The 22,749-nt window shown below is 40.3% G+C and overlaps 1 protein-coding gene across 1 annotated transcript; it reads right to left on the bottom strand.

Annotated features, from left to right (window-relative positions):
- Positions 1–10,586: 10,586 nt before the first annotated feature.
- LOC119730015 (uncharacterized protein K02A2.6-like) lies at positions 10,587–22,137 on the bottom strand. Its single transcript, XM_038202806.1, has 4 exons — positions 18,598–22,137; positions 17,039–17,994; positions 11,410–11,721; positions 10,587–10,850 (listed from the first exon to the last, which is right to left on the bottom strand). The coding sequence occupies exons 1-4, from the start codon at positions 20,360–20,362 to the stop codon at positions 10,587–10,589; spliced, it is 3,297 nt and encodes a 1,098-aa protein (XP_038058734.1). The 5' UTR covers positions 20,363–22,137.
- Between the last annotated feature and the right edge of the window lie 612 nt (positions 22,138–22,749).

Raw genomic sequence — 22,749 nt, forward strand, 5'->3', positions numbered from 1 at the left:
TGTTTTATTCTGTGCCCCAAAAACCCACTTGAGCCAGAAAGTAATGTCTACATGACGATTTTAGGGGCTTGCTAACCATTGAAGGAAAAAAAGCGACAAATCCTGGAGAAATTGAGAGAAAATGACCCGAATATTTGGGCCCCTGTACATTTCAATGGACCGCTTTCGCTTTTTGCCGCCAGGCCCATTCATGCGCATGCGTACATAATTATGAATTTATTAGTAAAAACATCCATTCAAAATGATGCCCTTGGGCTTAATAAATTCACCAGCAACATTCAGTCGGATCATGTGACGCGTCACACACACTAATAGAGAACAGAAACTGATGACGGACAAAGTCATGTAAAATCCAGGGTGTCTGCGGGTCCTACAGGAAGTCTGTAAAAAACTTAAATTGAATTATCTAATTTTAAGGCCTAAAAAAGCATTAAAAAGAATTTAACAAAATTGACGAAGCGAGTAATGAATCTTTCTATCAGTTCGTAAATAACGATTACACTGCACGTAAAAAGCTGATCGGACGTGGCACATTACACACCCCGCACAAAATCAACTTGAACCTCAAGCGCTGATCAGCACGCGCCGAATGGGAACTGATAGTCAGAGTCGGGCCACGTGCAATCGCACACGCGTGGTTTGCAACATTAACACGGAGTAATTGTATCTACAACGAAGCTGTTCAAATAAAGGCCTTCGTGAATTCTTGGGGGTGTTCATTTTTTTCTCGAAATGACGTTGCCGAAGTACATCAGCGCACTGTCGTCGTGTCGACTTTCTCGCGGTATATATTCGGAATAAATGTTATTATTATTATTATTTTTATTATTTTATTATTATTATTAAATGGTATATTTCACTCTTTCGTCGCAGCCCGAAGGCTAAATTGTGGGCAGGTTTACACTAAAAACATTAAAAAAAAAATAGACAGAAGTAAAAACTGTATGCATTACAACAAAAATAATTACAAGACCGGTAAAAAATTATAATGGGAGTTACACAAAATAATGCATGTAACAACAAGAATGGAGGTACACAACGAAAGAATTTAAAAAAAAAATGACTAGAGACAGTTGATTAAAAACAGTTGGGAAAACAAACATGGAGAAATATGGATTGCTCAGATTACGGGGGAAAAATGAGAATAAAAATCACACCAGGATATGAAGCGTAAAGCTTATAGTTGTTATTCAGCAGGTTGGTTAAGAATGGGATTGTACTATTCTTGTATCGGTTGCTTCGACATCGAGGGATGGACAGAGTACAAACATGTATTGGTAAATTTGATATTGCGGAGATTGTTTAACCTTTTTGGGAGGGAGCCTGCAGTCACGGTACTTATGAGATGAGAGAAGGTTTTTTACCAAACGTTAAACAGAGATGATCACGTCTTTGCTGGAGAGAGGGGATTTGTAACCTATTAGACATATTTAAGGTCATAGGCAACGTGCTCGCAAACATCAATGGAAAGGATTGTGCGAAATGCTCTTTTTTGTAATGTTTTTGAACGATTCCCTGTGTTCCTTCGTCAATCCAGAATGCCATACAGAACATGCGTACTCAGCTTGACACATTTAGTGTTTGTTTCAATTTAAATTCACGTTTCAACCATTAAGACGAGGCTGACTGGCGTGACCATTCCTCCACTATTGAGAATTTCTTTTGATGTGACTGTCAGCAATTTTTCTGCGACCCATTTTCATGAATATAAAGTACATGTGGAGGTCCAGATGACATGCTGCTCTCGTGCAGCACGTTGTTCAGAGATGTCCGAGTGTCCATGCTAGAGAATTTAATATATAATTCGTTCATGTTGTAAACCATCGTCCGTCCATGGACCGCATGGCCATGGACAATAAGTCATATTTGTGGATAAATTCTGATCATCACAATGAAAATCATTTCTATACCATGAAAATTTGCATGTAAATTTACACACATGCTTACATTATGCGCAGCCCACAAAATCAAATGTATGTATCTGATAAGATGATTGTGTATCATCAGTAGCACCACGAAGTGATGCATATATAGGTCTACATTAAACCAGTCCACTGCAGTGGCATGACTACACACCGTATATCATGCATGAGTCCAGTTTGTGTTTCCTGCGTAGATACTCGCAGTGGCCCGGATTTTTTTATTTGCTTGGCGGATTGGTCTGAAGAAAAAAAGTCTGGATTAAAAATAAAAATAAATAACATGTCTCAGTTTTGTGTCTGTGTCCCCGGGTAATCGGACGCTTAATGCTGGTATATAGCCCTATGCGTGTTTTTTGAAAATTTCGATTTTCCTTGAACTGTATATTATCCTATAACGAATAAATTTACTTGCTCGTTACATTTGCAGGCCTTTATACAGTTTTAAAAGTGGTTCTTCTTTTGATTTTCTGTTGATAGTGTCTGAGTTAGGAACAGTTCAGAAACACTTTGTTTAAACTTTGGTGTTGGCGGTACGTGTGTGCACAACCCTGACTCGCATACATAACTCAAACGTTAAAAACTACGAAATCACACACACACAAAATACATACGTAAGGAAAGAGAAATCCTGATTCCTTTCTGTATGTTTTTGGCTAGACCGTGATCGGGATTCTGAAAGTGAATCAAAAGCTTATGATTGCTACTCGGGAAACAATCTCTTTTTTTGGCGTTTCTTTTTTATTGGGGTCATCAAAAATGGAATTTTTGGGCGGCGATGGTTATTTTTTTCGATTTCTGATTTGTTTTTCCAGTGGCGATTCCGTAGTAATTATTTCACAAAATGCCCAAAACACAATGCTTAATAATGGTAATGTTTGGATGGCGCCCTTTGTAATTTAAAAGGACAAACACCATGCACCACCTTAGCTTCCTCGATGCCGCATTCCGATCACCTCGACCGATTGTCAATATGACAATTTATTTTAATAATCGCTGACTGCAAATTAGTCTTGAATTATATAATTCATTAAGAAATGACTAAATAAAGTTATTAATTTTTACAAACAAAGAGGCTCCAATCACGAATTTATTTTTGGAGTGGGTCGAAAATAAAATGAAAGGATGAAAAATTAGAACGTTGAAAAAACGGCAAATGTCACAAACCGCGCCCCGTCAAAAACGATGTCACCGTGCACGGACGGCCATGTTGGGCCGTACATTGGAGGCACCGGCCCGGCTTGCGCCATGCGGAAAATCACGCTGCGAGTAAAAAGCGCTCTCAACCTCTTCTGCTGACTTTTTGAGTTAGTGTTAACAAATGATGGCTAGTTTCTTGTAGTTAATTCGTACACAGGTGGGTTTGACATGACTCATAGGTACGAGTTAACTTGGATTCGATTTCATGTGTACGATTTGAACCGGGTACGACTGCAATCTGGACCTCCACATGTGCTTTAACTTCATGAAAATAGGTGGTGAACAATTGCGGACAGTCACATCAAAATTAGTGATCAATCGTGGAGGAATGGTTACACCTGTCAGCCTTGTCTTGGAGAGCTAAACGTAAATTGAAATTGAAACAAACACCAAATGTCAAAAATGTAATGACCGTATCTTTGAAATCAGCATTTTTTTTCACTAATTACATGAACATAGATGTGTGACCTGCCATGTCATAATGAGTACTAACCCCACCTTGGACTTGTTAAGTTATCCACAATGTTAACCAACAACTCATTGGCTTTCTAATGATACCAAATGTATGTTTGTAGCAATTTATTTTGTATATATATGCCTACCTATCCGATCAAATTGGGGTTTCTTTTTCATTGTTGTGCATTCAATTTCATTTTTTTAGGCATCCAAGATTTCTTCGTGGCGTTCGTTTTCGTTTTAGTCATTCCTGGGACTCGACTGCAGGAGCTTGTTGATTTGATTTCATTGATTGTCACACATAATACAGTGAAATGCTCTGTGATTTTGCGTGCCTAAAAACATTACAAAAATACATACGAAATATACACACACAAAATCGCCTGCACATTGTTTCAATTACGTTTACAAAGACAGTAAAAACAAAGAAAAATATACATAATAATTATATTATTAGTACTAAAACAGTAGGACCTACACAAAATTGCAGCTAAAATAAAATAAAATGATGACATACCGGTAAAGACGCCAGTAAAACTTAACTAGTTTAGTCTAGTATATAGGCCCTATATGATTTTCAATGTTCAATAATTTTGTTTATACAGGTATCCTGTTGTTGGCTTGTAGTCTAGTGGGGTAAGTTGACTGCCCCAGCTGAAGTTTCTCCTTGAATCCGTACGACCTTGCTGTGGTCGTGCTGGCTGTGGCCTGGTTTCTCCCCTGAGAGTGCCACGTTGCGACCGTTACACTTTGGCGGGATCGGGTGGCTAGAGTGTACATGTATTGGTCAGTTCTCCCCGATTGCCACATCACCATTCCCAAACAAGTCAGCACCAAGCAGGGCTGCTGCCTATGCTGCTTCATTCCATCGTTAAATCTGGAGCTAAAATATTCAGTTTCTTGTAAACATCACCTGGTTCTTCTGCATATATACGCAAGGGCGGATCCAGAACACAATTTTTTGGGGGGGGGCCCAAAATTTTTTTGGTCCCCCCCAAAAGTGGGTCAAACAAATTACGGCGTGGGGTTCGGGGCTCGCTGAAGGGCCCCGAAAACTTTTTGGATTCTAGATGCTCTGTGGTGCGATCTGAGGCAATTTCTGACCACTTTAACCAATGTTTTTTTAGGAAAAGATGGTGGTGTACTCATTGCCTGCCTTTATTGCGATGTCACATTAAAAAAAAAAATTGATTTCGTTTTGGGGGGGGGGGCATGGCCCCCTTTGGCCCCCCCCCCTGAATCCGCCCTTGTATATACGCCGGAATGGTGGCCCCCTTTTCATAGGTGAGTCTTATTTGTATATTTTTCTTTTTACTTTTCCCAATGCTATCGAAATGTTATTGATTTATCAATTAAGTTTTCTTCCCCTTCGCAAACATGGCTTCACAGTCATCATGATATTGGCCGATTCGAAACGAATTAATAATCTCCTTGCTGTCGTTCCCATGGTTATTTCATATTTTCAGTTTCGTTTGAAGACCTGACATTTTCAAGTTTAAGTTGAAGTTGTGCCTTTCGGTTGAAGTGACATTCGTATTTCCGCTTCATTTCCACGCATTCTTCTAGGACCTTTTGCGTTCAAGATGTTTTTAAAATAAGTTTCCAGACCAACTGATGTTGTTTAATCCTGATATCGATACTGTTACATATATGACCGAGTATGCATTTTTATATCGTCTACACAGGGGTGTTTGGGGCTTTGTTAAATAAACAAGTACACATTTTCATCCATCTCTTGATCATTGTCCGGAAATTTAAAATTCCTCAAGACCCAATGAATTAGGGTCATTCCGTGTCAAATCAACACGCTTTTGGACCCGACCCTCACAGATTGAAACGATATTTGGTGTGATGATTGGCCTATATGAGAAACCCCCAGAACTGAATTTTTTTGTAAATTGACTCGTTAGTTTTTGAGATACGGGTCAACGAACTTTTGACTAATTAGCATGACCTCCGAACTTTAAATACTTGTATCTCAAAAACTATAGCGCCTACAAAGCCAAGTTGTACATCATATTAAAGCTCTTTGAATGGCCTCCATTTCATAGAATAAAACCAAAATCGTAGCATGAAGTGCAGAGAAAATGCGTAACAAAATGACCTTTGACCTCGAATTACGAAAAACAATATGCTTCAAATTTTGTAATTTTTTTTCAAATGTTAGTTAATGATGTCAGCAACAATCTTAAAAAAAAATTGGGATGGGCGCTCTTAAAGTTTTTAAGTTATGATTTTTTGAAGAAAGCCTGTCCATGAAAAAGTATGCATAATATTAAATGTACATGTACATGTACATGTATACTTGTACTGTGTACATGTACATGTGTACATTTTACCTGTGCATCATGTTTGCCCTTTACAACCATATAGTCTCAACTAATATATATATTAAGGGCAGAACAAAATTACTTATAAAAAATATGTTATACCGGTCTATGTTACTTTCATTTTTTGCTCAACCAAAGTCTGTGTTGCAGTGTTCATCTCCTCGGCGGAGATCTTGTATACGCGTCCTGTTTCAGTGAACGGTTCCACTGCTGTTAGTACATCCTTGCCATGAATTACTGGTCGATAGGGGAACTTGAAAGATGGAGATGGCCCATGGGGATGAAGGAAACTCAGTTCCACTTCTTGGGATGCTGGAAGGATCTCCTGAACACATGCTAGCCACCAGTAACAGTCATACATCACTGTAACATATCCCTTGATATCTGCAAAATCAATACATGCAGTTTGTCCATGGACTTGGAGACAAACTGGTTCCTCCCTTGAGTCTGAGGAGGAGGAAAAATCATGCACCTTAATTTTGTCTTTAGACATCGGACAAAAACAGTGCAGCTTTTGTGTTCCTGGAATGGTACGTGCAATTTGGAATCTTTGCCTGAGAATATCCGCTTCATTCTTGTAAATAGGACGAATGAAAGTAAACTGTTTCTAATATACATGTCAAACCACCTTGCCGGTTCCTGTCTGACAATGGAGTAATTGGATATAAACCCTATAGGGTGATCTCATTTTCGGTGATTGAACCATCGCAAAATAGATGATATCAAATGGATTTCTAGACATGAATATTTGAAAATGATCAAATTTATTAATTATGCTTCTTACATTAAGTTGAGCGAACGAGAAACCCTCGGAGCTTTGATTGTAGATAACACCGTCTGGATATACGTTTATTGTAGATCCTTGTTCTGTGGATTGAGCATCTCTCTGACCGTTTGGAGGTATTTGTTCCATTCCTGGCCACGATAGTGTGTGTGGAGAGTTTTTATCTCAATCGTTTGGTGTTGTGGTTGATTGGGGTTGGTTGGATGCCGTTTCCGATGCGGGTACGGGTAGAACCGGCTGGCTATCTGGAAAATCGTCCAGACATCTCGGTTCGCTGCAGTCCGTTTCTTCAGGACGTCAGAGTACAATGTCTTCCCCAAAAAGGGTTCTCTGATGAGGGATGCAGTGTGAAGTCGTGCCTCTGGTGTTCTTCGGTGAATCTGCAATGTGTTGGACTATTCGTGGCATGTGTTTAATAGCTCTATGAGTAGATGTACTCCTGTCGAGTTAAGGTGCACGCCGTCAAAAACCACACGCGTTTTGCTTTGCGATGGAATTCATCAGATTATTTGAATCATACCTTCTTGCGTGTTGAAGCGCTGATTGGTTTTTGCTGTGTATAATCGATGAGATTGTTACTGCTCTAGCTTTAAGTAATTCGCCGAGGGATGATCTTTGCCGCTATAGTCTCTGGGTGGTCGGATGTGTTGTTGGTTCCAACATGAAGAACTATTCCAGAAGCATCACTTGACAGATCAGACGCACGCACATCATGCATATAAAGATGAACACAAAACAGCCAGCTTTCCTAGCTGCAGCCGAAACCTGCTCACTGTGGGGTTTATTATATCGACAAAGATTCACAAAGTGCTCGCAGTTGTTGAGGATAAGATTGTAATTAATCGGCGTTTTGTCTCCATGCATTGTTTTTGCCATTTCAACGATGTCGTTCGGATGCAAAGGTTTTATTTTTTCGTCTCTGGAGTTGTTGATCCTCACCTTGCCGGAACCGCCGAGAATCTCTCCAATCGTATCAACTCGTATCTCGGGCTTTTGACTCGGTGCAAACCCACTGCCTGAAACCTTCTTCGTGGAGTACCGCGCCCCTCTTTCGGGTATACTGAAATGTATGACGGCGTGTTGCATTGAGAGGTACTGACCGATGTATAACCCCCAATGTGCGTACACACCGCGGTAAAATTCCAGCATGTCACCCCGGCGAACTGTTCTTTCCAAGACTTCGATATTCACAGAGGTACGCCATCTTCCCAACAGTCCAATGTTTTTGCTGTTTGCCATTTCCCCGACCTTTCGAATGGCCAAATAATTGCGAGATGAGGCTAGCTATACTGTTTGGCCGGCCTCCTATATGTATGAATGAATAGTTACAGCTGTGTGTTAATAATTAACTACTGAGCTATAAATGTTGCAGTCGTGATATTCTTTTTGCTATCATTATATTGCGTATATTTTCTATATCCACTATATGCAGGTAAACTTTGGTTAGGCCATGCAAAATTAAATGTTTGTTTCCGGTTACATTCTGAAAAAAAATTGGGTAGGTAGGTACGAAAAATATTTTATTTTGGGAAAAAAATTTGATCCATGATTCAACTTAAGTTTTGTTTCCAGAATCACACCTGGAAAAATAAGGGTAGGCAGGGAAGTAAAACAAGTTGTTTTGCATTTTTAAAAATCCATGATGCAAGTTTACTGTTGTTGTATTTGTTGATTTGAACATTTTCGTTGTTTTAAATGCTATTTGCATTTCATTTCAAAAGATTTCAAATTGACATTGTTTTCTTTGAACACATTAATAACTCTTCTGCTCTTTTGAATTGGTCCAATAGGATCCTTCACTGTTCTGCATACTGGAATTCCATGTTGATTAAGCCATGATGTTGTGTTGGCATATAGGTCTTGTGCAACCACCTGATGAACTTTGTGTGAGTTTTGTCATGAGACTACAGCGTATGTAGTCTGATGTCAAAGGACCACACAGGGCCTGCCCCTAACACACTAACAAAAAGGTCCGAAACTATTTGAGCAATAACTCGCGGTGTATATCAGTTTATGCTTCAATAAAGAAATTGAGCGGTTTGTAGCACTCGATTGACGACTATGTTATTACTTGCTTAATCATGAAAATGGTTGAGTAGATATAGACAATCCTAGTTTAACAATTTGCAAGATTACCTTAACCAGTTTGTAATTGCATTGCACAACATTATATGTTTCTAATGTAAATTTGAATTTCAAACCTGTGGCCGACACATCCATTTTGAGAGTAGTGTAATACACTAATGTAGTATTCTGTGCCAGCCGAATCAAATATATAGTTAACATCTCTCCGACTCAAATTCCCATCGTATCAATCTCCTCGGTGGCATTTCAATGCAACGCAAGTGCTAGATATCAATGAATGATGCGCTAAATTGATTAGAACGAGTTAGCTTCGCGAGACGAATTTCGTCAAAAGTAAGATGTGAATAAGTGTATTTCACTGCTCTCAAAATGGAGTCTTGTGCCCTTAAGTTTGTAATTACACTTTACAATAAAGCCAATATTGTTTTCAAGGGCGGATCCAGAACACAATTTGAGGGGGCCCAAAAAAAATTTGGTCCCCCATAAAAGTGGGTCAAAAAAATTACGGCGTGGGGTTCGGGGCCCGCTTAAGGGCCCCGAATTTTTTTTGGATTCTAGATGCTCTTTGGTGCGATCTGAGGCAATTTCTGACTACTTTAACCAATGTTTTCTTGAGGAAAAGATGGTGGTGTACTCATTGCCTGCCTTTATTGCGATGTTACATAAAAACAAAAAATTGGTTTCGTTTTTTTTGGGGGGGCATGGCCCCCTTTGGCCCCCCCCCCCCGGATCCGCCCTTGATTGTTGTTGAATGCAATTAGAACACCCGTCTAGGTCATCTGTTTCGAAACAATTGTTAAAGCAACCACGCATGCCTTTAATCCACTCATAAATTTCAAGTTCAGTCTGTTAACTCCTTTAATGCGGGTTACGCCGCAGATCGCCCGGGCGCGGGCCGGGCTGCACACACGACGTCGGAGGTGGCCCATAAATAAAACTCCCATTTACAGTTCATAAATAAAACTTCCCCTGATGCCTTTGTTTATTACAGTCAATGATCAGTGAGCGAGCCCGGGCGCGGGCTGCCACGCGAGCCCGGGCCGTGTGGACAGGGGACAATCAGCGATTTGCACACACGACGTCGGGTGGCCCATTACACTTACAGTCCATGATGCGCGGGCTGCCACGCGAGCCTGGCTCACCGTGTGGACTGGGGACAATCAGCGATTTGCACACACGACGTCGGGTGGCCATTACACTTACAGTCCATGATGCGCGGGCTGCCACGCGAGCCTGGCCCACCGTGTGGACAGGGGACAATCAGCGATTTGCACACACGACGTCGAGTGGCCCATTACACTTACAGTCCATGATGCGCGTGCCACCAGGGGAGCCCGGGCCGTGTGGACAGGGGACAATCAGCGATTTGCATTATAAGATCTAGATAGCGGTGGGAGAGGGAAAACATGGGATTCCACAAGTTCCATAACACTATGACAAATGGAATTCAAAAATGGAATTTTTGGGCGGCGATTTATTTTTCTTTTCGATTTCTAATTTGTTCTTTTTTTCCTGGCGGCGAATCTGTAGTGCAAGTAATTTAGAAAATGCCCAATACACAATGCTTCATAATGGTAATATTTGGATGGCACCCTTTGTAATTTACATAAAAGGACAAACACCATGCACCACCTTAGCTTCCTCGATGCCGCATTCCGATCGCCTCGACCGATTGTTGATTTGCTGACTGCAAATTAGTCTTTCATTATATAACTTATTCAGTAATGACTAAATAAAGTTATTCATTTTGACGAACAAAATGTATCAAACATTATTTTGATGACCGTGTTCTTTGAAATCACCATGATTTCACTATTTGTTCCATTCCTGGCCACGATAGTGTGTGTGGAGAGTTTTTATCTGAATCGTTGGGTGTTGTGGTTGATTGAGGTTGGTTGGATGCTGTTTCCGATGCGGGGACGGGTAGAACTGGTTGGCTATCTGGAAAATCGTCGAGACATCTCGGTTCGCTGCAGTCCGTTTCTTCAGGACGTCAGAGTACAATGTCTTCCCCAAAAGGGGTTCTCTGATGAGGGATGCAGTGTGAAGTTGTGCCTCTGGTGTTCTTCGGTGAATCTGCAATGTGTTGGACTATTCGTGGCATGTGTTTAATAGCTCCATGAGTAGATGTACTCCTGTCGAGTTAAGGTGCACGCCGTCAAAAACCACACGCGTTTTGCTTTGCGATGGATTTTATCAGATTATTTGAATCATACCTTCTTGCGTGTTGAAGCGCTGATTGGTTTTTGCTGTGTATAATCGATGTGATTGTTACTGCTCTAGCTTTAAGTAATTCGCCGAGGGATGATCTTTGCCGCTATAGTCTCTGGGTGGTCGGATGTGTTGTTGGTTCCAACATGAAGAACTATTCCAAAAGCATCACTAGACAGATCAGACACACGCACATCATGCATATAAAAATGAAGACAAAACAGCCAGCTTTCCTAGCTGCAGCCGAAACCTGCTCACTGTGGGGTTTATTATATCGACAAAGATTCACAAAGTGCTCGCAGTTGTTGAGGATAAGATGGTAATTAAATGGCGTTTTGTCTCCATGCATTGTTTTTGCCATTTCAACGATGTCGTTCGGATGCAAAGGTTTTATTTTTTCGTCTCTGGAGTTGTTGATCCTCACCTTGCTGCCGGAACCGCCGAGAATCTCTCCAATCGTATCAACTCGTATCTCGGGCCTTTGACTCGCTGCAAATCCACTGCCTGATATCTTCTTCATGGAGTACCGCGCCCCTCCTTCGGGTATACTGACATGTATGACGGCGTGTTGCATTGAGAGGTACTGACCGATGTATAAACCCCAATGTGCGTACACACCGCGGCAAAACTCCAGCATGTCACCCCGGCGAACTGTTCTTTCCAAGGCTTCGATATTCACAGAGGTACGCCATCTTCCCAACAGTCCCATGTTTTTGCTGTCTGCCATTTCCCCGACCTTTCGAATGGCCAAATAATTGCGAGATGAGGCTAGCTATACTGTTTGGCCGGCCTCCTATATGTATGAATGAATAGTTACAGCTTTGTATCCTGCTCATTAATATGCTGGCCAACTTAATAAAGTTAATAATTATGTTCCCTGCGTACATCTCCTGCAGTTGCCCATGTGGGTCATTCTATAAATTTAGGGTCCAAAGTGTGACATTTTTCCTGTCCCTGTTACCTTGGTACTAATTTGCCATTCAAGCATCATTAAAAGTGACTTCAAAATCAAATGATTGTTATTTGTTGGGTAAGTAGTTTGCTATTCATAATCACTCTTGGAGGATGACTGCATTGCATCAGAATTATACAATCATAGATGTCAGATGTAACAGGGACGGGAAAAAAAGTGGACCCCAAATTTATAGAATGACCCATATTCTAAATGCATGAATGTTATTCGTCCGTGCATAAGGTCTGGCAAAGAGATGGGTCCTAGCTCTATGGTCTCGGCGGCAGCAAAGAGTGACTGCGTGGGTGGATTGGACGGGTTTTTGACGTCACATCTTGGAGTTGTTTTTGATGATGGGTTAGAGCAACCATGTGAATCATATAGAAAAAACATTGAACTCGAAATGTACTGTCTGAGTAAACTAAGGAAAATAAGATGATATTCTATCACTCGTTTATTTTATTTGTAATGTGTGGACCTACTGTTTGTTATACAGTGAGAAATTTCATTATAATTGACAACACCATCATACGAGCTAGTAGAATAACCAATGAGTGTTTGCCATCGAAGGGTCAGCAATCAGCTGCTTGAGAAGCTACGACTGGTGTGGGGAGACGTTAGTCATCCTCTCCACAGCCGATTTATGGGTAACATTATTCCACACAGCTGTAGACACAAACTGATATCCTTCAGTTTTAACCGGCAGGGCTATCAACTGTCATAATGAAGCTTTTTAAAGTTAAATTTTTAGTAAGATATTCCCGGCTATTTAAAAAACAAAATTTGTTCGAATTCGTCCAGCAACACTTTTTAGTGCACTTTTAATGTTTAACTTCGTCTTTTGTCAGACAATTTCAAATTTAGTCCAAACGAATTCAAACAATGAACACACGTTTTCGACCCGGGGTATTCGATTTCGTTTCGTCTACGCCGAATCGTGTTATTCAGAAATCGAATTCTGGTACATACAAAAACTACAAAATTATTTAAAAGAATACACGACAGACTTATTTACAAAGAGGTGTAAGGCAAGGAGATTCTCTTAGCCCATATCTATTTATTTTGGCTCTGGAATTATTGTCATGTTCCGTTCGGGAAGATCCCAATATTAAAGGCATAGGCCTATCAGTGAAAGATAAAGAGATTAAGATCATTTCAACATGTTTATGTTACGAGTTGTGTTATAGCAGATGAGCCTTCTGCAAATAGTTATTGAGTCCTTTAGGAGGGTTTCAGGTCTTAAATTAAATGTGAATAAGTCTCAGGCATTATGGTTAGGATCTAAGAGACATTGTACTGATACTCCTTTTAATGTGATATGGGCGAAGGAGCCGGTGAAGGCACTTTAAGTCTATGTTCAAAGCTTTACGTATAAAATGGGCACAGAAATAAAGCGAAGAGAATCAAGCAGCATGGAAAGTATTATTTAATGAATTTACAGCTCCCTAGTATGGAGGACAGTTGCTTTATTATTGCAATGTTAACTATAAGCAAGTGAAGTCGTGGAAAAATATTCCGTTATTTTATAAGGATGTGTTTAATGCGTATTTTGACTTGCTTCAACCGGACAAAATAGATGTTGCATTCCAGTGTATTTGGAATAGAGCAAAACCATCATGTCATTCGCGTGGCCGTTTGCTCGGCACGTAGCTTACCGTGTGCGGTCAATTTTTGAGGCGTTTTCTGCCTCGCAAGGTCGTGGAATAGTAGGCGGAAACTTAAATTGAAACAAACACCAAATGTGTCAAACATTTGATGATCGTGTTCTTTGAAATCACCAGGATTTCACTAAGTACATGTATTGTACATAGATGTGTGACCTGCCATGTCATAATGAGTTCTAACCCCACCTTTAACTTGTTGAGTTACACACAATGTTAAACAGCAACTCATTGGCTTTCTAATGATACCAAATATATTTCTGTAGCTCAATTTATTCCGAATATATACCGCGAGAAAGTCGACAGTGCGACGCCGGACTTCGGCTCCGTCATTTCGAGAGAAAAAAATGTATGTAATTTAATATAGCTTTAAGATTTATCGCTACTTAACACCCCCAATAATTCATCTTTGCTTGAACGAAGGCCGTTTACATCTTCCTTGTTGACACAATTACGTCGTGTTTAATGTGCAAACAACGTGTGCGATTGCACGTGGCCCGACATTGACTCAAAGTCCGGTGGCGTTGTGTCAGCTCCCGTTCGCCGCACGCTGTTCATGAACGGCGCGTGATGTACACGTTGCTTTGGGATCCCGAGGATGGAACGCTCGGTAAAACCTAATCATTTTCTATTGTTTTTCCCAAAGTAGATTTCACAATGGGATATTGGCATGTTATAGACACAAAACAGCATTTATTGTACCTTGTGGACTGTATCAGTAACTTTCAGTCGGGAAAAGTCGAGAAAATTCAAAGTGCACCAAGACCAAAAGAGCAAATGGTCTCATTTCTATAGGCCTTTTCGGATATTATCGTAAGTTCATCGCTAATTACGCCTCTGTTGCTGCAACATGCACTCACAGATACAATCAAGCGTAACGAAGTCAAATAAGATGGACTGAAAGTCAACATTTGACAAATTGAAAGCTTGCCTCGCGAAATCACCAATTCTCATGCTGCCAAATATATATAAAAAAAAAAAACATGTGTACTCCGCACTGTCATGACGAATCCGATTTAAGGAGGTAGGCGCCGTATTGTTGGAAGAACGCGATAGAGACGCTTCTCCCAATCGCTTAAGTCAGCAGGAAATTGTTGAATTGCGAAAAGACATGATACTCTTCCATGCAGAGAGAGTGTCTCACGCTTGTGTGGGATTAACATAGGCCCTTTGTATTGCACAGAATCATTGTTACTGAGGATTTATTTGCAATGAAACTGATATAAAAATGAACGATCACAACTTGATTGTATAATGTGTTATTGTTAAAATCTGGACGACTGTAAGCCGCTCAAAAATCTGTTTAGGATGAGTTGTTAGTATTGGATTTACTTGTATTTCATTCAGATGGCCAATTACTTGTCAGAAAGGCATTAAACCTGTGTAGCGGTTTTTCCAAGACACATATGTTCGTGGACTCTTTTTTACCCCCTTTAATTAAAAAAGTCCCAAAAATAAATTTGAAGAAGAAAAATATTGTTTGAAAAATGACAATTGGTGGATTCGACCCAGGGATCTTTCGATCTATAGTTCTTCTCATTCATCCACCATGAGTTGACACTTTTCAATGAATCAATCTCTCAGCTCCAGACCTCTTCTGTAGCATCTGTCAGTGGTGCATGCCTTGTGGGATTTTCATAAATAGTCTCCATCCAAACAAAAATGTAAGCGTTGACAGCTAGCTGGGACGGTATTATTTCTCCCATCCACGCCAAAACAGAGCGAAACCGCCACGGCCGCATCGGCTTTACTTTGTTTCCTCTCTTTCAAGGTATCCCCCTAAGAAAATTCATTAGGGGAGGAAGGGGTGGCACGGGAGGGAGAGAATTTACGAGAGAGACTTTTTTTGGAGGGGGGTTGCCTAAAAAATATGAACATTAAAAAGGTTTATACATATGTTGTGTTGCTAAACACTACCGGAATCGACGAGGACAAAACTCAAAGAAATATAAATACGGAGACCAATTCTGGGTCCAAATAATTTATTTCTGACAACTCAACTGAACATAAGATAAGATTACATCGTGAAGCGAACAGTAATAAATGTTGGGCGTTGTCGACGGCGCCTCTAGACCAACTGCGCCGAGTACAATACAGTGGTTGACTTATAAAGACAGCCTTGCATAACATGACAATTGCATTACTGAAATTCCAATCGGCCCTGCAGCCGCAGACCACATTTAAAGGAAACACAATAATGCTTCACAACATACGCCCCCTCTTTAACAGAATTGGCGCCTGGCAATTAAATTTCAACGAACGATAATTGATAGAATATTTAATTTTCTGCAATGTTACATTTCAACTATTAAATAACTTGTTTAACAAAATTCTATTCGTTTGGCTTCTGCAATGTTACATTTCAACTATTAAATTAACTTGTTTAACAAATTTCTACTCGTTTGGCTTCGCCCAATCCGTCATCAATCTTCGATAGTGAAAGCTCAGCAGAATCCCGCGCGGTGATCCTTTCTCTGGAGGTAGAGTCTGCAGAACTCCCAAGGTGGTTTCCACGTCTCACTGTCGCATCATCATCTCACATCCTCGCTCACTTTCACACAACCGTCCTCGTTTCTCCAGGTGCTGGCTTGTCATCGAAGCTGGACTACTGAGCCAAACTTAAAACTTAATAAATTTAATTTCAATCATTTGGACCCTTATTTTTTTTTACATATATATTCACAAAAGAAACAGTTAAGTGGTGACGTCGACAACAATGCTGTATATGGATTCTTCTCCATTTAATCCAATTATTCTTCTTCTTAATCATTATAACATCTTAATTAATATTCTTCACAACATGCGTCCGTAAGCACAATCAGTTTCAATAATTTTCAAATGATTTTATTGTCTTGGTAGGCATTAAAAATGCAAGTACATTACTTCTTTTTGCAGCCAGTTATACGAACCGGGTTTGTCTTCAAGTACTCAAGGCATGTAGAATTCAAATTGTCTACAGGTTCCCAAGAATTATGGCTACTAGGAAAATTTTTCCACTTTACCAAATATTGTAGCTTGTTATTTCTGTATCTGCCTCTGAGAATACGTTCAACTTCAAACTCGACATCATTTTCAGGGGCGAGATTTTGTGCCACCCCGGGGACAATCTGAATTGGATTCTTAGTTTTCTGTTTTGCTTTCAGTGCCACGAATGAGTCTTCAGGACAATCTTCCTGTACCAAGTCGTCTACTGAAGTTCTGTGCTGGGGATCTGCAGGGAAAATGTCGTTATTTGGGCGAACGTATCGGTCATAGACAAATTTCATACGGTTTACATGTATTGGTGACGACAGCAACTTATGGTTTTCAAGGTTTCTTACTCGAAAATTTACTGGACCCGTTCGTTGTACCATTAGATATGGTCCGGCCCACAGCTTCATTAGTTTCTTTGACAATCCTTTTTGAGACACTGGAAAGTAAATCCATACTAGATCACCAACCTGATACTCTACTTGTTTAGTGGTTTCATCATAGCGTTCTTTCATTTTTGCTTGGTTTTCTTCTGTGCGACGTTTTGATACATCTCGAAATACTTCCAACTTTGAAACCAAATTATGTATATGATCTCTCAGTGTCTTATCTTGATAATCAAGTCTGGAAATGAGTGCCACGTCCAACGGCAATCTTGCCTCTCTTCCATACAGTAGGAAGAATGGACTAAACCCAATTGAGTTATCTGCTGGAGTTGAACGGTAGGCAAACTGTATAGCTGTGATATACTGGTCCCAATTTGTCTGAAACTCATTCACATAATGCGACACAGTGTCCAGAATTACAGAATTGAAACGTTCTTGTACAGCATTACACTGTGGGTGATAGCTAGAGGTATTGAGCTTTTGAGTCTGCATAATGAGACAAACCTCACGAACAATGTTACTCAGGAAATTTGCACCTCTGTCACTTAATAAGGTTACTGGGCAACCATGTTCACATATCACATAATCGAACAATGCTCTGGCTATTGTTGCTGCATTAGTAGTAGCTAATGGCACTAGAATGGGCCACCTAGTACAATGATCGGTAAAACAAAGTACATAACGATTACCAAAAGTTGTAATTGGCAAAGGGCCCAATACATCCACACTGACTCTTTCGAATGCGTCAGGAACTATCATGGTAACAAGTGGGGCTACAACTTTATGTCTGTGTGTCTTTCTTTGTGAACACGAGCGACAAGAGCGTACCCAGTTATCTATGTCACGGTACATGCTCTTCCAGAAGTAGCGTTGGCGTACTTTATGATACGTTTTCTGTAGCCCAAAGTGTGCAGCTAAAACATGATCATGACAGTTACTCAATACAATGTCAACAAAACATACCGGAATATACAGTTGAGTGACCACTTGTTCAGGAGTAGTCTTCTTCCCATAGACTTGCCACTGTCTGTACAAAAGATCTTTATCAACAAAGTACTGGTCAGCTTGTAACAATAGATTTCTGGCTCTCTTGGCATCATGAGGTAAATTGTCATTTCTCAAATAATCCATCATAGGCCCAGCAAAGTCATCAACCAATAATGCTTCTTTAAACTGATCAAGTTTTAGTTCATTTGGAAAAGGAGGCACATTTAGTTTGACTGGATCACCATTATTTACATGTCGTCTGCCTTTTTGGTAGCGAAAATTTCTGATCACGTTGACGGCAGGCTCATTTGCCGAACTCTTTGGATCCTGAAAAACATCGGATTCAATTTCATCTAAATCAGAATGCTGCCACACAGGATCTATCTTTATCTCAAAGTTACACGATGATGCAACATGACAGTGATCACAATCAGTACAGGCTTTCACGGAACTTATTCTACTTAGTGCATCTGCATTTAAGTTCTGACGCCCCGAAACATGAATTACATCAAACTGATAACATTGTAATTTAAGCGCCCATCTTGCAAGTCTACCATTTTCTTGCTTTTTGTTAAACAGCCATTTCAGGGCACAGTGATCAGTCACAACTTTGAATTTCACAGTATGTTGTAAATATGGGGTATATTTCTTAATACCTTCAACTACTGCCAATGCTTCTAACTCAGTAGTGCTGTACTTCCTCTCAGCTTTGCTCAATGTCCTACCACCGTAAGAAATCACCTTTTCTTCACCATCTTGCTGTTGAGCTAAAATGAAACCTAAACCAACATTACTAGCATCTGTTTGTAAAATGAACTCGGTTCCATCAAATCGTGGATAGACTAGAACAGGTGGTTCTTGCAACTTTTGTTTCAGTTCTTCAAATGCATCTTGACACGTTTTACTCCAAACAAAAGATGTATCTTTGCGTGTCAAATTGACTAGTGGCTCCGCTATTTTACAGTAATCTTTTATGTACTTTCGGTAATAGCCTACTAATCCCAGAAAAGATCGTACTTCTGACACTTTAGTAGGACATGGATAGTCCTTGATAATTTGAACTTTAACTGGGTCTGTGGCAACACCATCTTTGTTAACTATATGCCCCAGGTATTTCACTTGTTCTTGACCAAACGTACACTTCTTGGGTTTGAGCTTCAATCCAGCTGCTCTAATACGATCAAAGACTTGTCTCAAATGGGACAAATGTTCATCAAATGTTCGACTGAAAATAATCAAATCATCCAAATAAACGAGGACAAATTTCCAGTTCAGCCCTCTGAAAATTTCTTGCATTGCTCTCTGAAAGGTGGACGGAGCATTATGAAGACCAAAAGGCATTCGCTGAAATTCATAAAGTCCATCTTGAGCAATAAATGCTGTTTTTGGTTTGGCATCTTCTGCCAGGCCAATTTGCCAGTATCCAGAAGCAAGGTCAAGTGTGGTGAAATACTGAGGTTTTGCCAAGCCCAAACTGTCCAAGGTATCATTGATATTCGGCAATGGAAAATTGTCTCTAGCAGTAATTTCATTGAGTTTACGAAAATCAATTGCAAATCGATACTCGTTTTTACCGGCCTTAGGCACGATACACACAGGAAAACTCCAACTACTTGTGGACTCATTAATGATGTTGTTGTCAAGCATATGGCTTACCTGTTTTCGTATCTCCGCTTGAATATGGGGAGAAGTTCTATAAGGTCGGGATCGAATAGGGGCATGGTCACCGGTGTGTATCTCGTGCTTAACACCTGTATAAAAACCTGGGGAGTCTCCTTCCAACTGAAATATACCTGAATATTCACACAGTAAATCAGTTATTTGATCAACTTCCTTAACTGTCAGATGATCTGTATTCAGATTAACTTGAGAAAACAGTTCTTGTCTTCTCGTACAATCAGTGGTTGGATCATTTACGACAGGCACTTCAATAGGATGATCCGATTGGACACTATTAACGTGGACACTAGTGTTTTCGTCAACTATATCAAACTGATGAACACAGTATGAATTTATCGGTGAGAATGTGCCTAGCTTAGTACGAGGGTACAATACAACAGGTTCGTCGGTTACATTCATGACCAGCAGGTTTACACAATTACCAACGGTTATTACAGATGACAAAGTGTTTGCAACCAATACACCCAAGGCTGAAATGCGTCTTCCACCATGACAAAGACCTGGAGACCCAATTGCATGTCGATCAGAAAGCTTTGCACAGATTACAGACTGTGAATGTGGAGAAATGTCTTGTCTTTCTTTCACTCTTATCTGACTTTTCTTTTTCAAGTGTAGTTTACCAGACCCACAATCAATAACTGCTTTATGTAAACTTAGGAACTGTGTACCCAGTATGATGTTGGTACTGAGATTCCTAGCTACTCTGAATAGGACGGTAAAAGGTACATTTTCTATAACCATCGGTAGAGTTACTAATTCAGTGATTTGTAAATTACCGCTATTGGCAACTGTTACATCAGACACTGGTGTTCCTTCCACTGATTTGGATAAAGACGGAAAATTAGTGTGGAACCATTCATGATCAATAACATTTATATCTGCACCGGTGTCAATTAAACACTGTATCGTCTTATTGCCTATCTCTGCAGTTATGCTATTAGACTGATTTAAAGTTGTCTGGAATTGATCATTGGGAACACAACTTACTCGTACACGTCTAAATGGTAAATATCTGTCACAATCTTCAGACCTACTCTTATTTGCCCCACCTTTAAGTGTCTGAATCAACTTCTTTTGTCTCCAAAAAGATGGGGGAGCTAGTTTAACTGTTGTCCATTGACGTCATATTTAGCATAGCACTTTCTCCACTTGTGGCCAAATCTGCCACAGCGATAGCAATGGAATGATCTAGATTCATCATAGGCATACCCAGGCTCATTCACACTAAATTGACCACTGGTTACATTGTTAGGCCTCGTATCAACTGCACTTCTGGAATTTGTTTTAAGTTCCAGATTCTCTACCTTAGTTGCTAAATCCTTCACAATGCTAGCTATTGTGTCTAGTTTGGACTCGAGCATCTGGCCGGAATTCAAAACATTTACATTGTTAGGTATGGATTCGTTGGCTGTAAGTTGAACAGAAACAGCCAAACGGGCCGCGTTAAGTGCTTCATGAAAGGTCTTAGGCTCCTTAGAGAATACAAAAGCCCGAAGTGATGGAATTAAACCACGCACAAACAATGATAATTGTTCGGACTCCGACTTCTTGAGCTGCTTACACAAGTGCATAATGTCACAAGCATAATCATCTAGTGATTCCGTAGAGAGTTGTTTTCGGGAAAGTAGCTTTGTTTCTACACCCCAACGCCATGAATCTCCCTCAAAATGATCTTTCAAAATGCGATAGATCTTGTCAATTGTGTCTTTCTTAGTGGATGGTACCGATTCTAGTAAAACTCTGGCGTGACCATCAATCAAAGTTTGGAAAGCCAACACCTTCTTTGTGTCTGTATAATCTCGCAACACTGCAATTTCTTCGTACTTCTGAACAAATGAATCTAAATCTTCATCTGGAGAACCAGTATATTTGATTTTAGCGGACGACAAGTCATATTTAAACGCCATCTCGACTTTCTTGTCCGCATGAACTTCAGTCATCTCAATACAAAAAAAAAACAACCAAAAGTCCTACAGTCACATAGATCTAATGAATAATTTACAAAATACAATCGAAGGAAAAGAAAAAAAAACATACGCATTGCTGTCTCAGTCACCAAAATCAAACAACATAATTATCGACGCCACCTATGTACAGTTTTACTTACCTAAATTAGGCAAGGACAGCCGGTCCCAGGCGTGGTCCGTCGACAACGCCACACTCTTGCCATGGTTGCAATTTTCAAATACCCGGATCTTCCACCATATGTTGTGTTGCTAAACACTACCGGGATCGACGAGGACAAAACTCAAAGAAATATAAATACGGAGACCAATTCTGGGTCCAAATAATTTATTTCTGACAACTCAACTGAACATAAGATAAGATTACATCGTGAAGCGAACAGTAATAAATGTTGGGCGTTGTCGACGGCGCCTCTAGACCAACTGCGCCGAGTACAATACAGTGGTTGACTTATAAAGACAGCCTTGCATAACATGACAATTGCATTACTGAAATTCCAATCGGCCCTGCAGCCGCAGACCACATTTAAAGGAAACACAATAATGCTTCACAACACATATACCACAACCACTGGAAGTTTTAAAACGTCCGACCATGTAGAAATTATCCCTTTCATTTACAATCAGTGGCGTAGCCAGGAATTTTTCAGTGGGGGGCGCTGCGGGAGGGGGGGGGGGCTGGAACATTTCATGGGGGGGCGTCATGTAGATCAATGATAATTTTTTTAGAAACTCAAAATCTCAGTGGGGGGCGACTGGGGGGGGGGGCGACGACAAGGTTTCATGGGGGCTGTTGCCCCCCACGCCCCCTGTTTACAATTAATGTACAGGATGGGGAATCTCTTTGCCTTTTCAATAATGTCACCGTTAGCATTATTTATGTGCCTGTTCGTTATTGGTAAACTGAACTTGCTGAAGCCACCGTTGACCTTTATCCTGCTCCAGCTGCCATCATGACCGTTAATGATGATTTAAAACCCAACTAACTGTTTTGCAATGGAAATTATATCCCAGTGGTAACCCCCAACGCCACCTTTGTTCCTGCTGCGTGATCATCAACTGGAAACAGCACAATCAATCAAACTCCTTGGCATACTTATTCAGAACAATTTGAAATGGGACATACACATTACAGACCTGCTTAAAGGAGCGGGTAGAACATTT

The sequence above is a fragment of the Patiria miniata genome, unplaced genomic scaffold (genome assembly GCF_015706575.1).
Source record: "Patiria miniata isolate m_02_andy unplaced genomic scaffold, ASM1570657v1 HiC_scaffold_22, whole genome shotgun sequence".
NCBI lineage: Eukaryota > Metazoa > Echinodermata > Asteroidea > Valvatida > Asterinidae > Patiria > Patiria miniata.

What these genes read in the sequence shown, in the direction of transcription:
- LOC119730015 (XM_038202806.1), bottom strand. Translation starts at nt 20,362, where the DNA reads ATGGTTATAGAAAATGTACCTTTTACCGTCCTATTCAGAGTAGCTAGG. An exon ending in CTAAACAAGTAGAGTATCAG is followed by an intron (nt 11,722 to 17,038) that starts GTTGGTGATCTA and finishes GCCATTCGAAAG; the next exon opens with GTCGGGGAAATGGCAGACAG. An exon ending in TCGGCGGTTCCGGCAGCAAG is followed by an intron (nt 10,851 to 11,409) that starts GTGAGGATCAAC and finishes AACACATTGCAG; the next exon opens with ATTCACCGAAGAACACCAGA.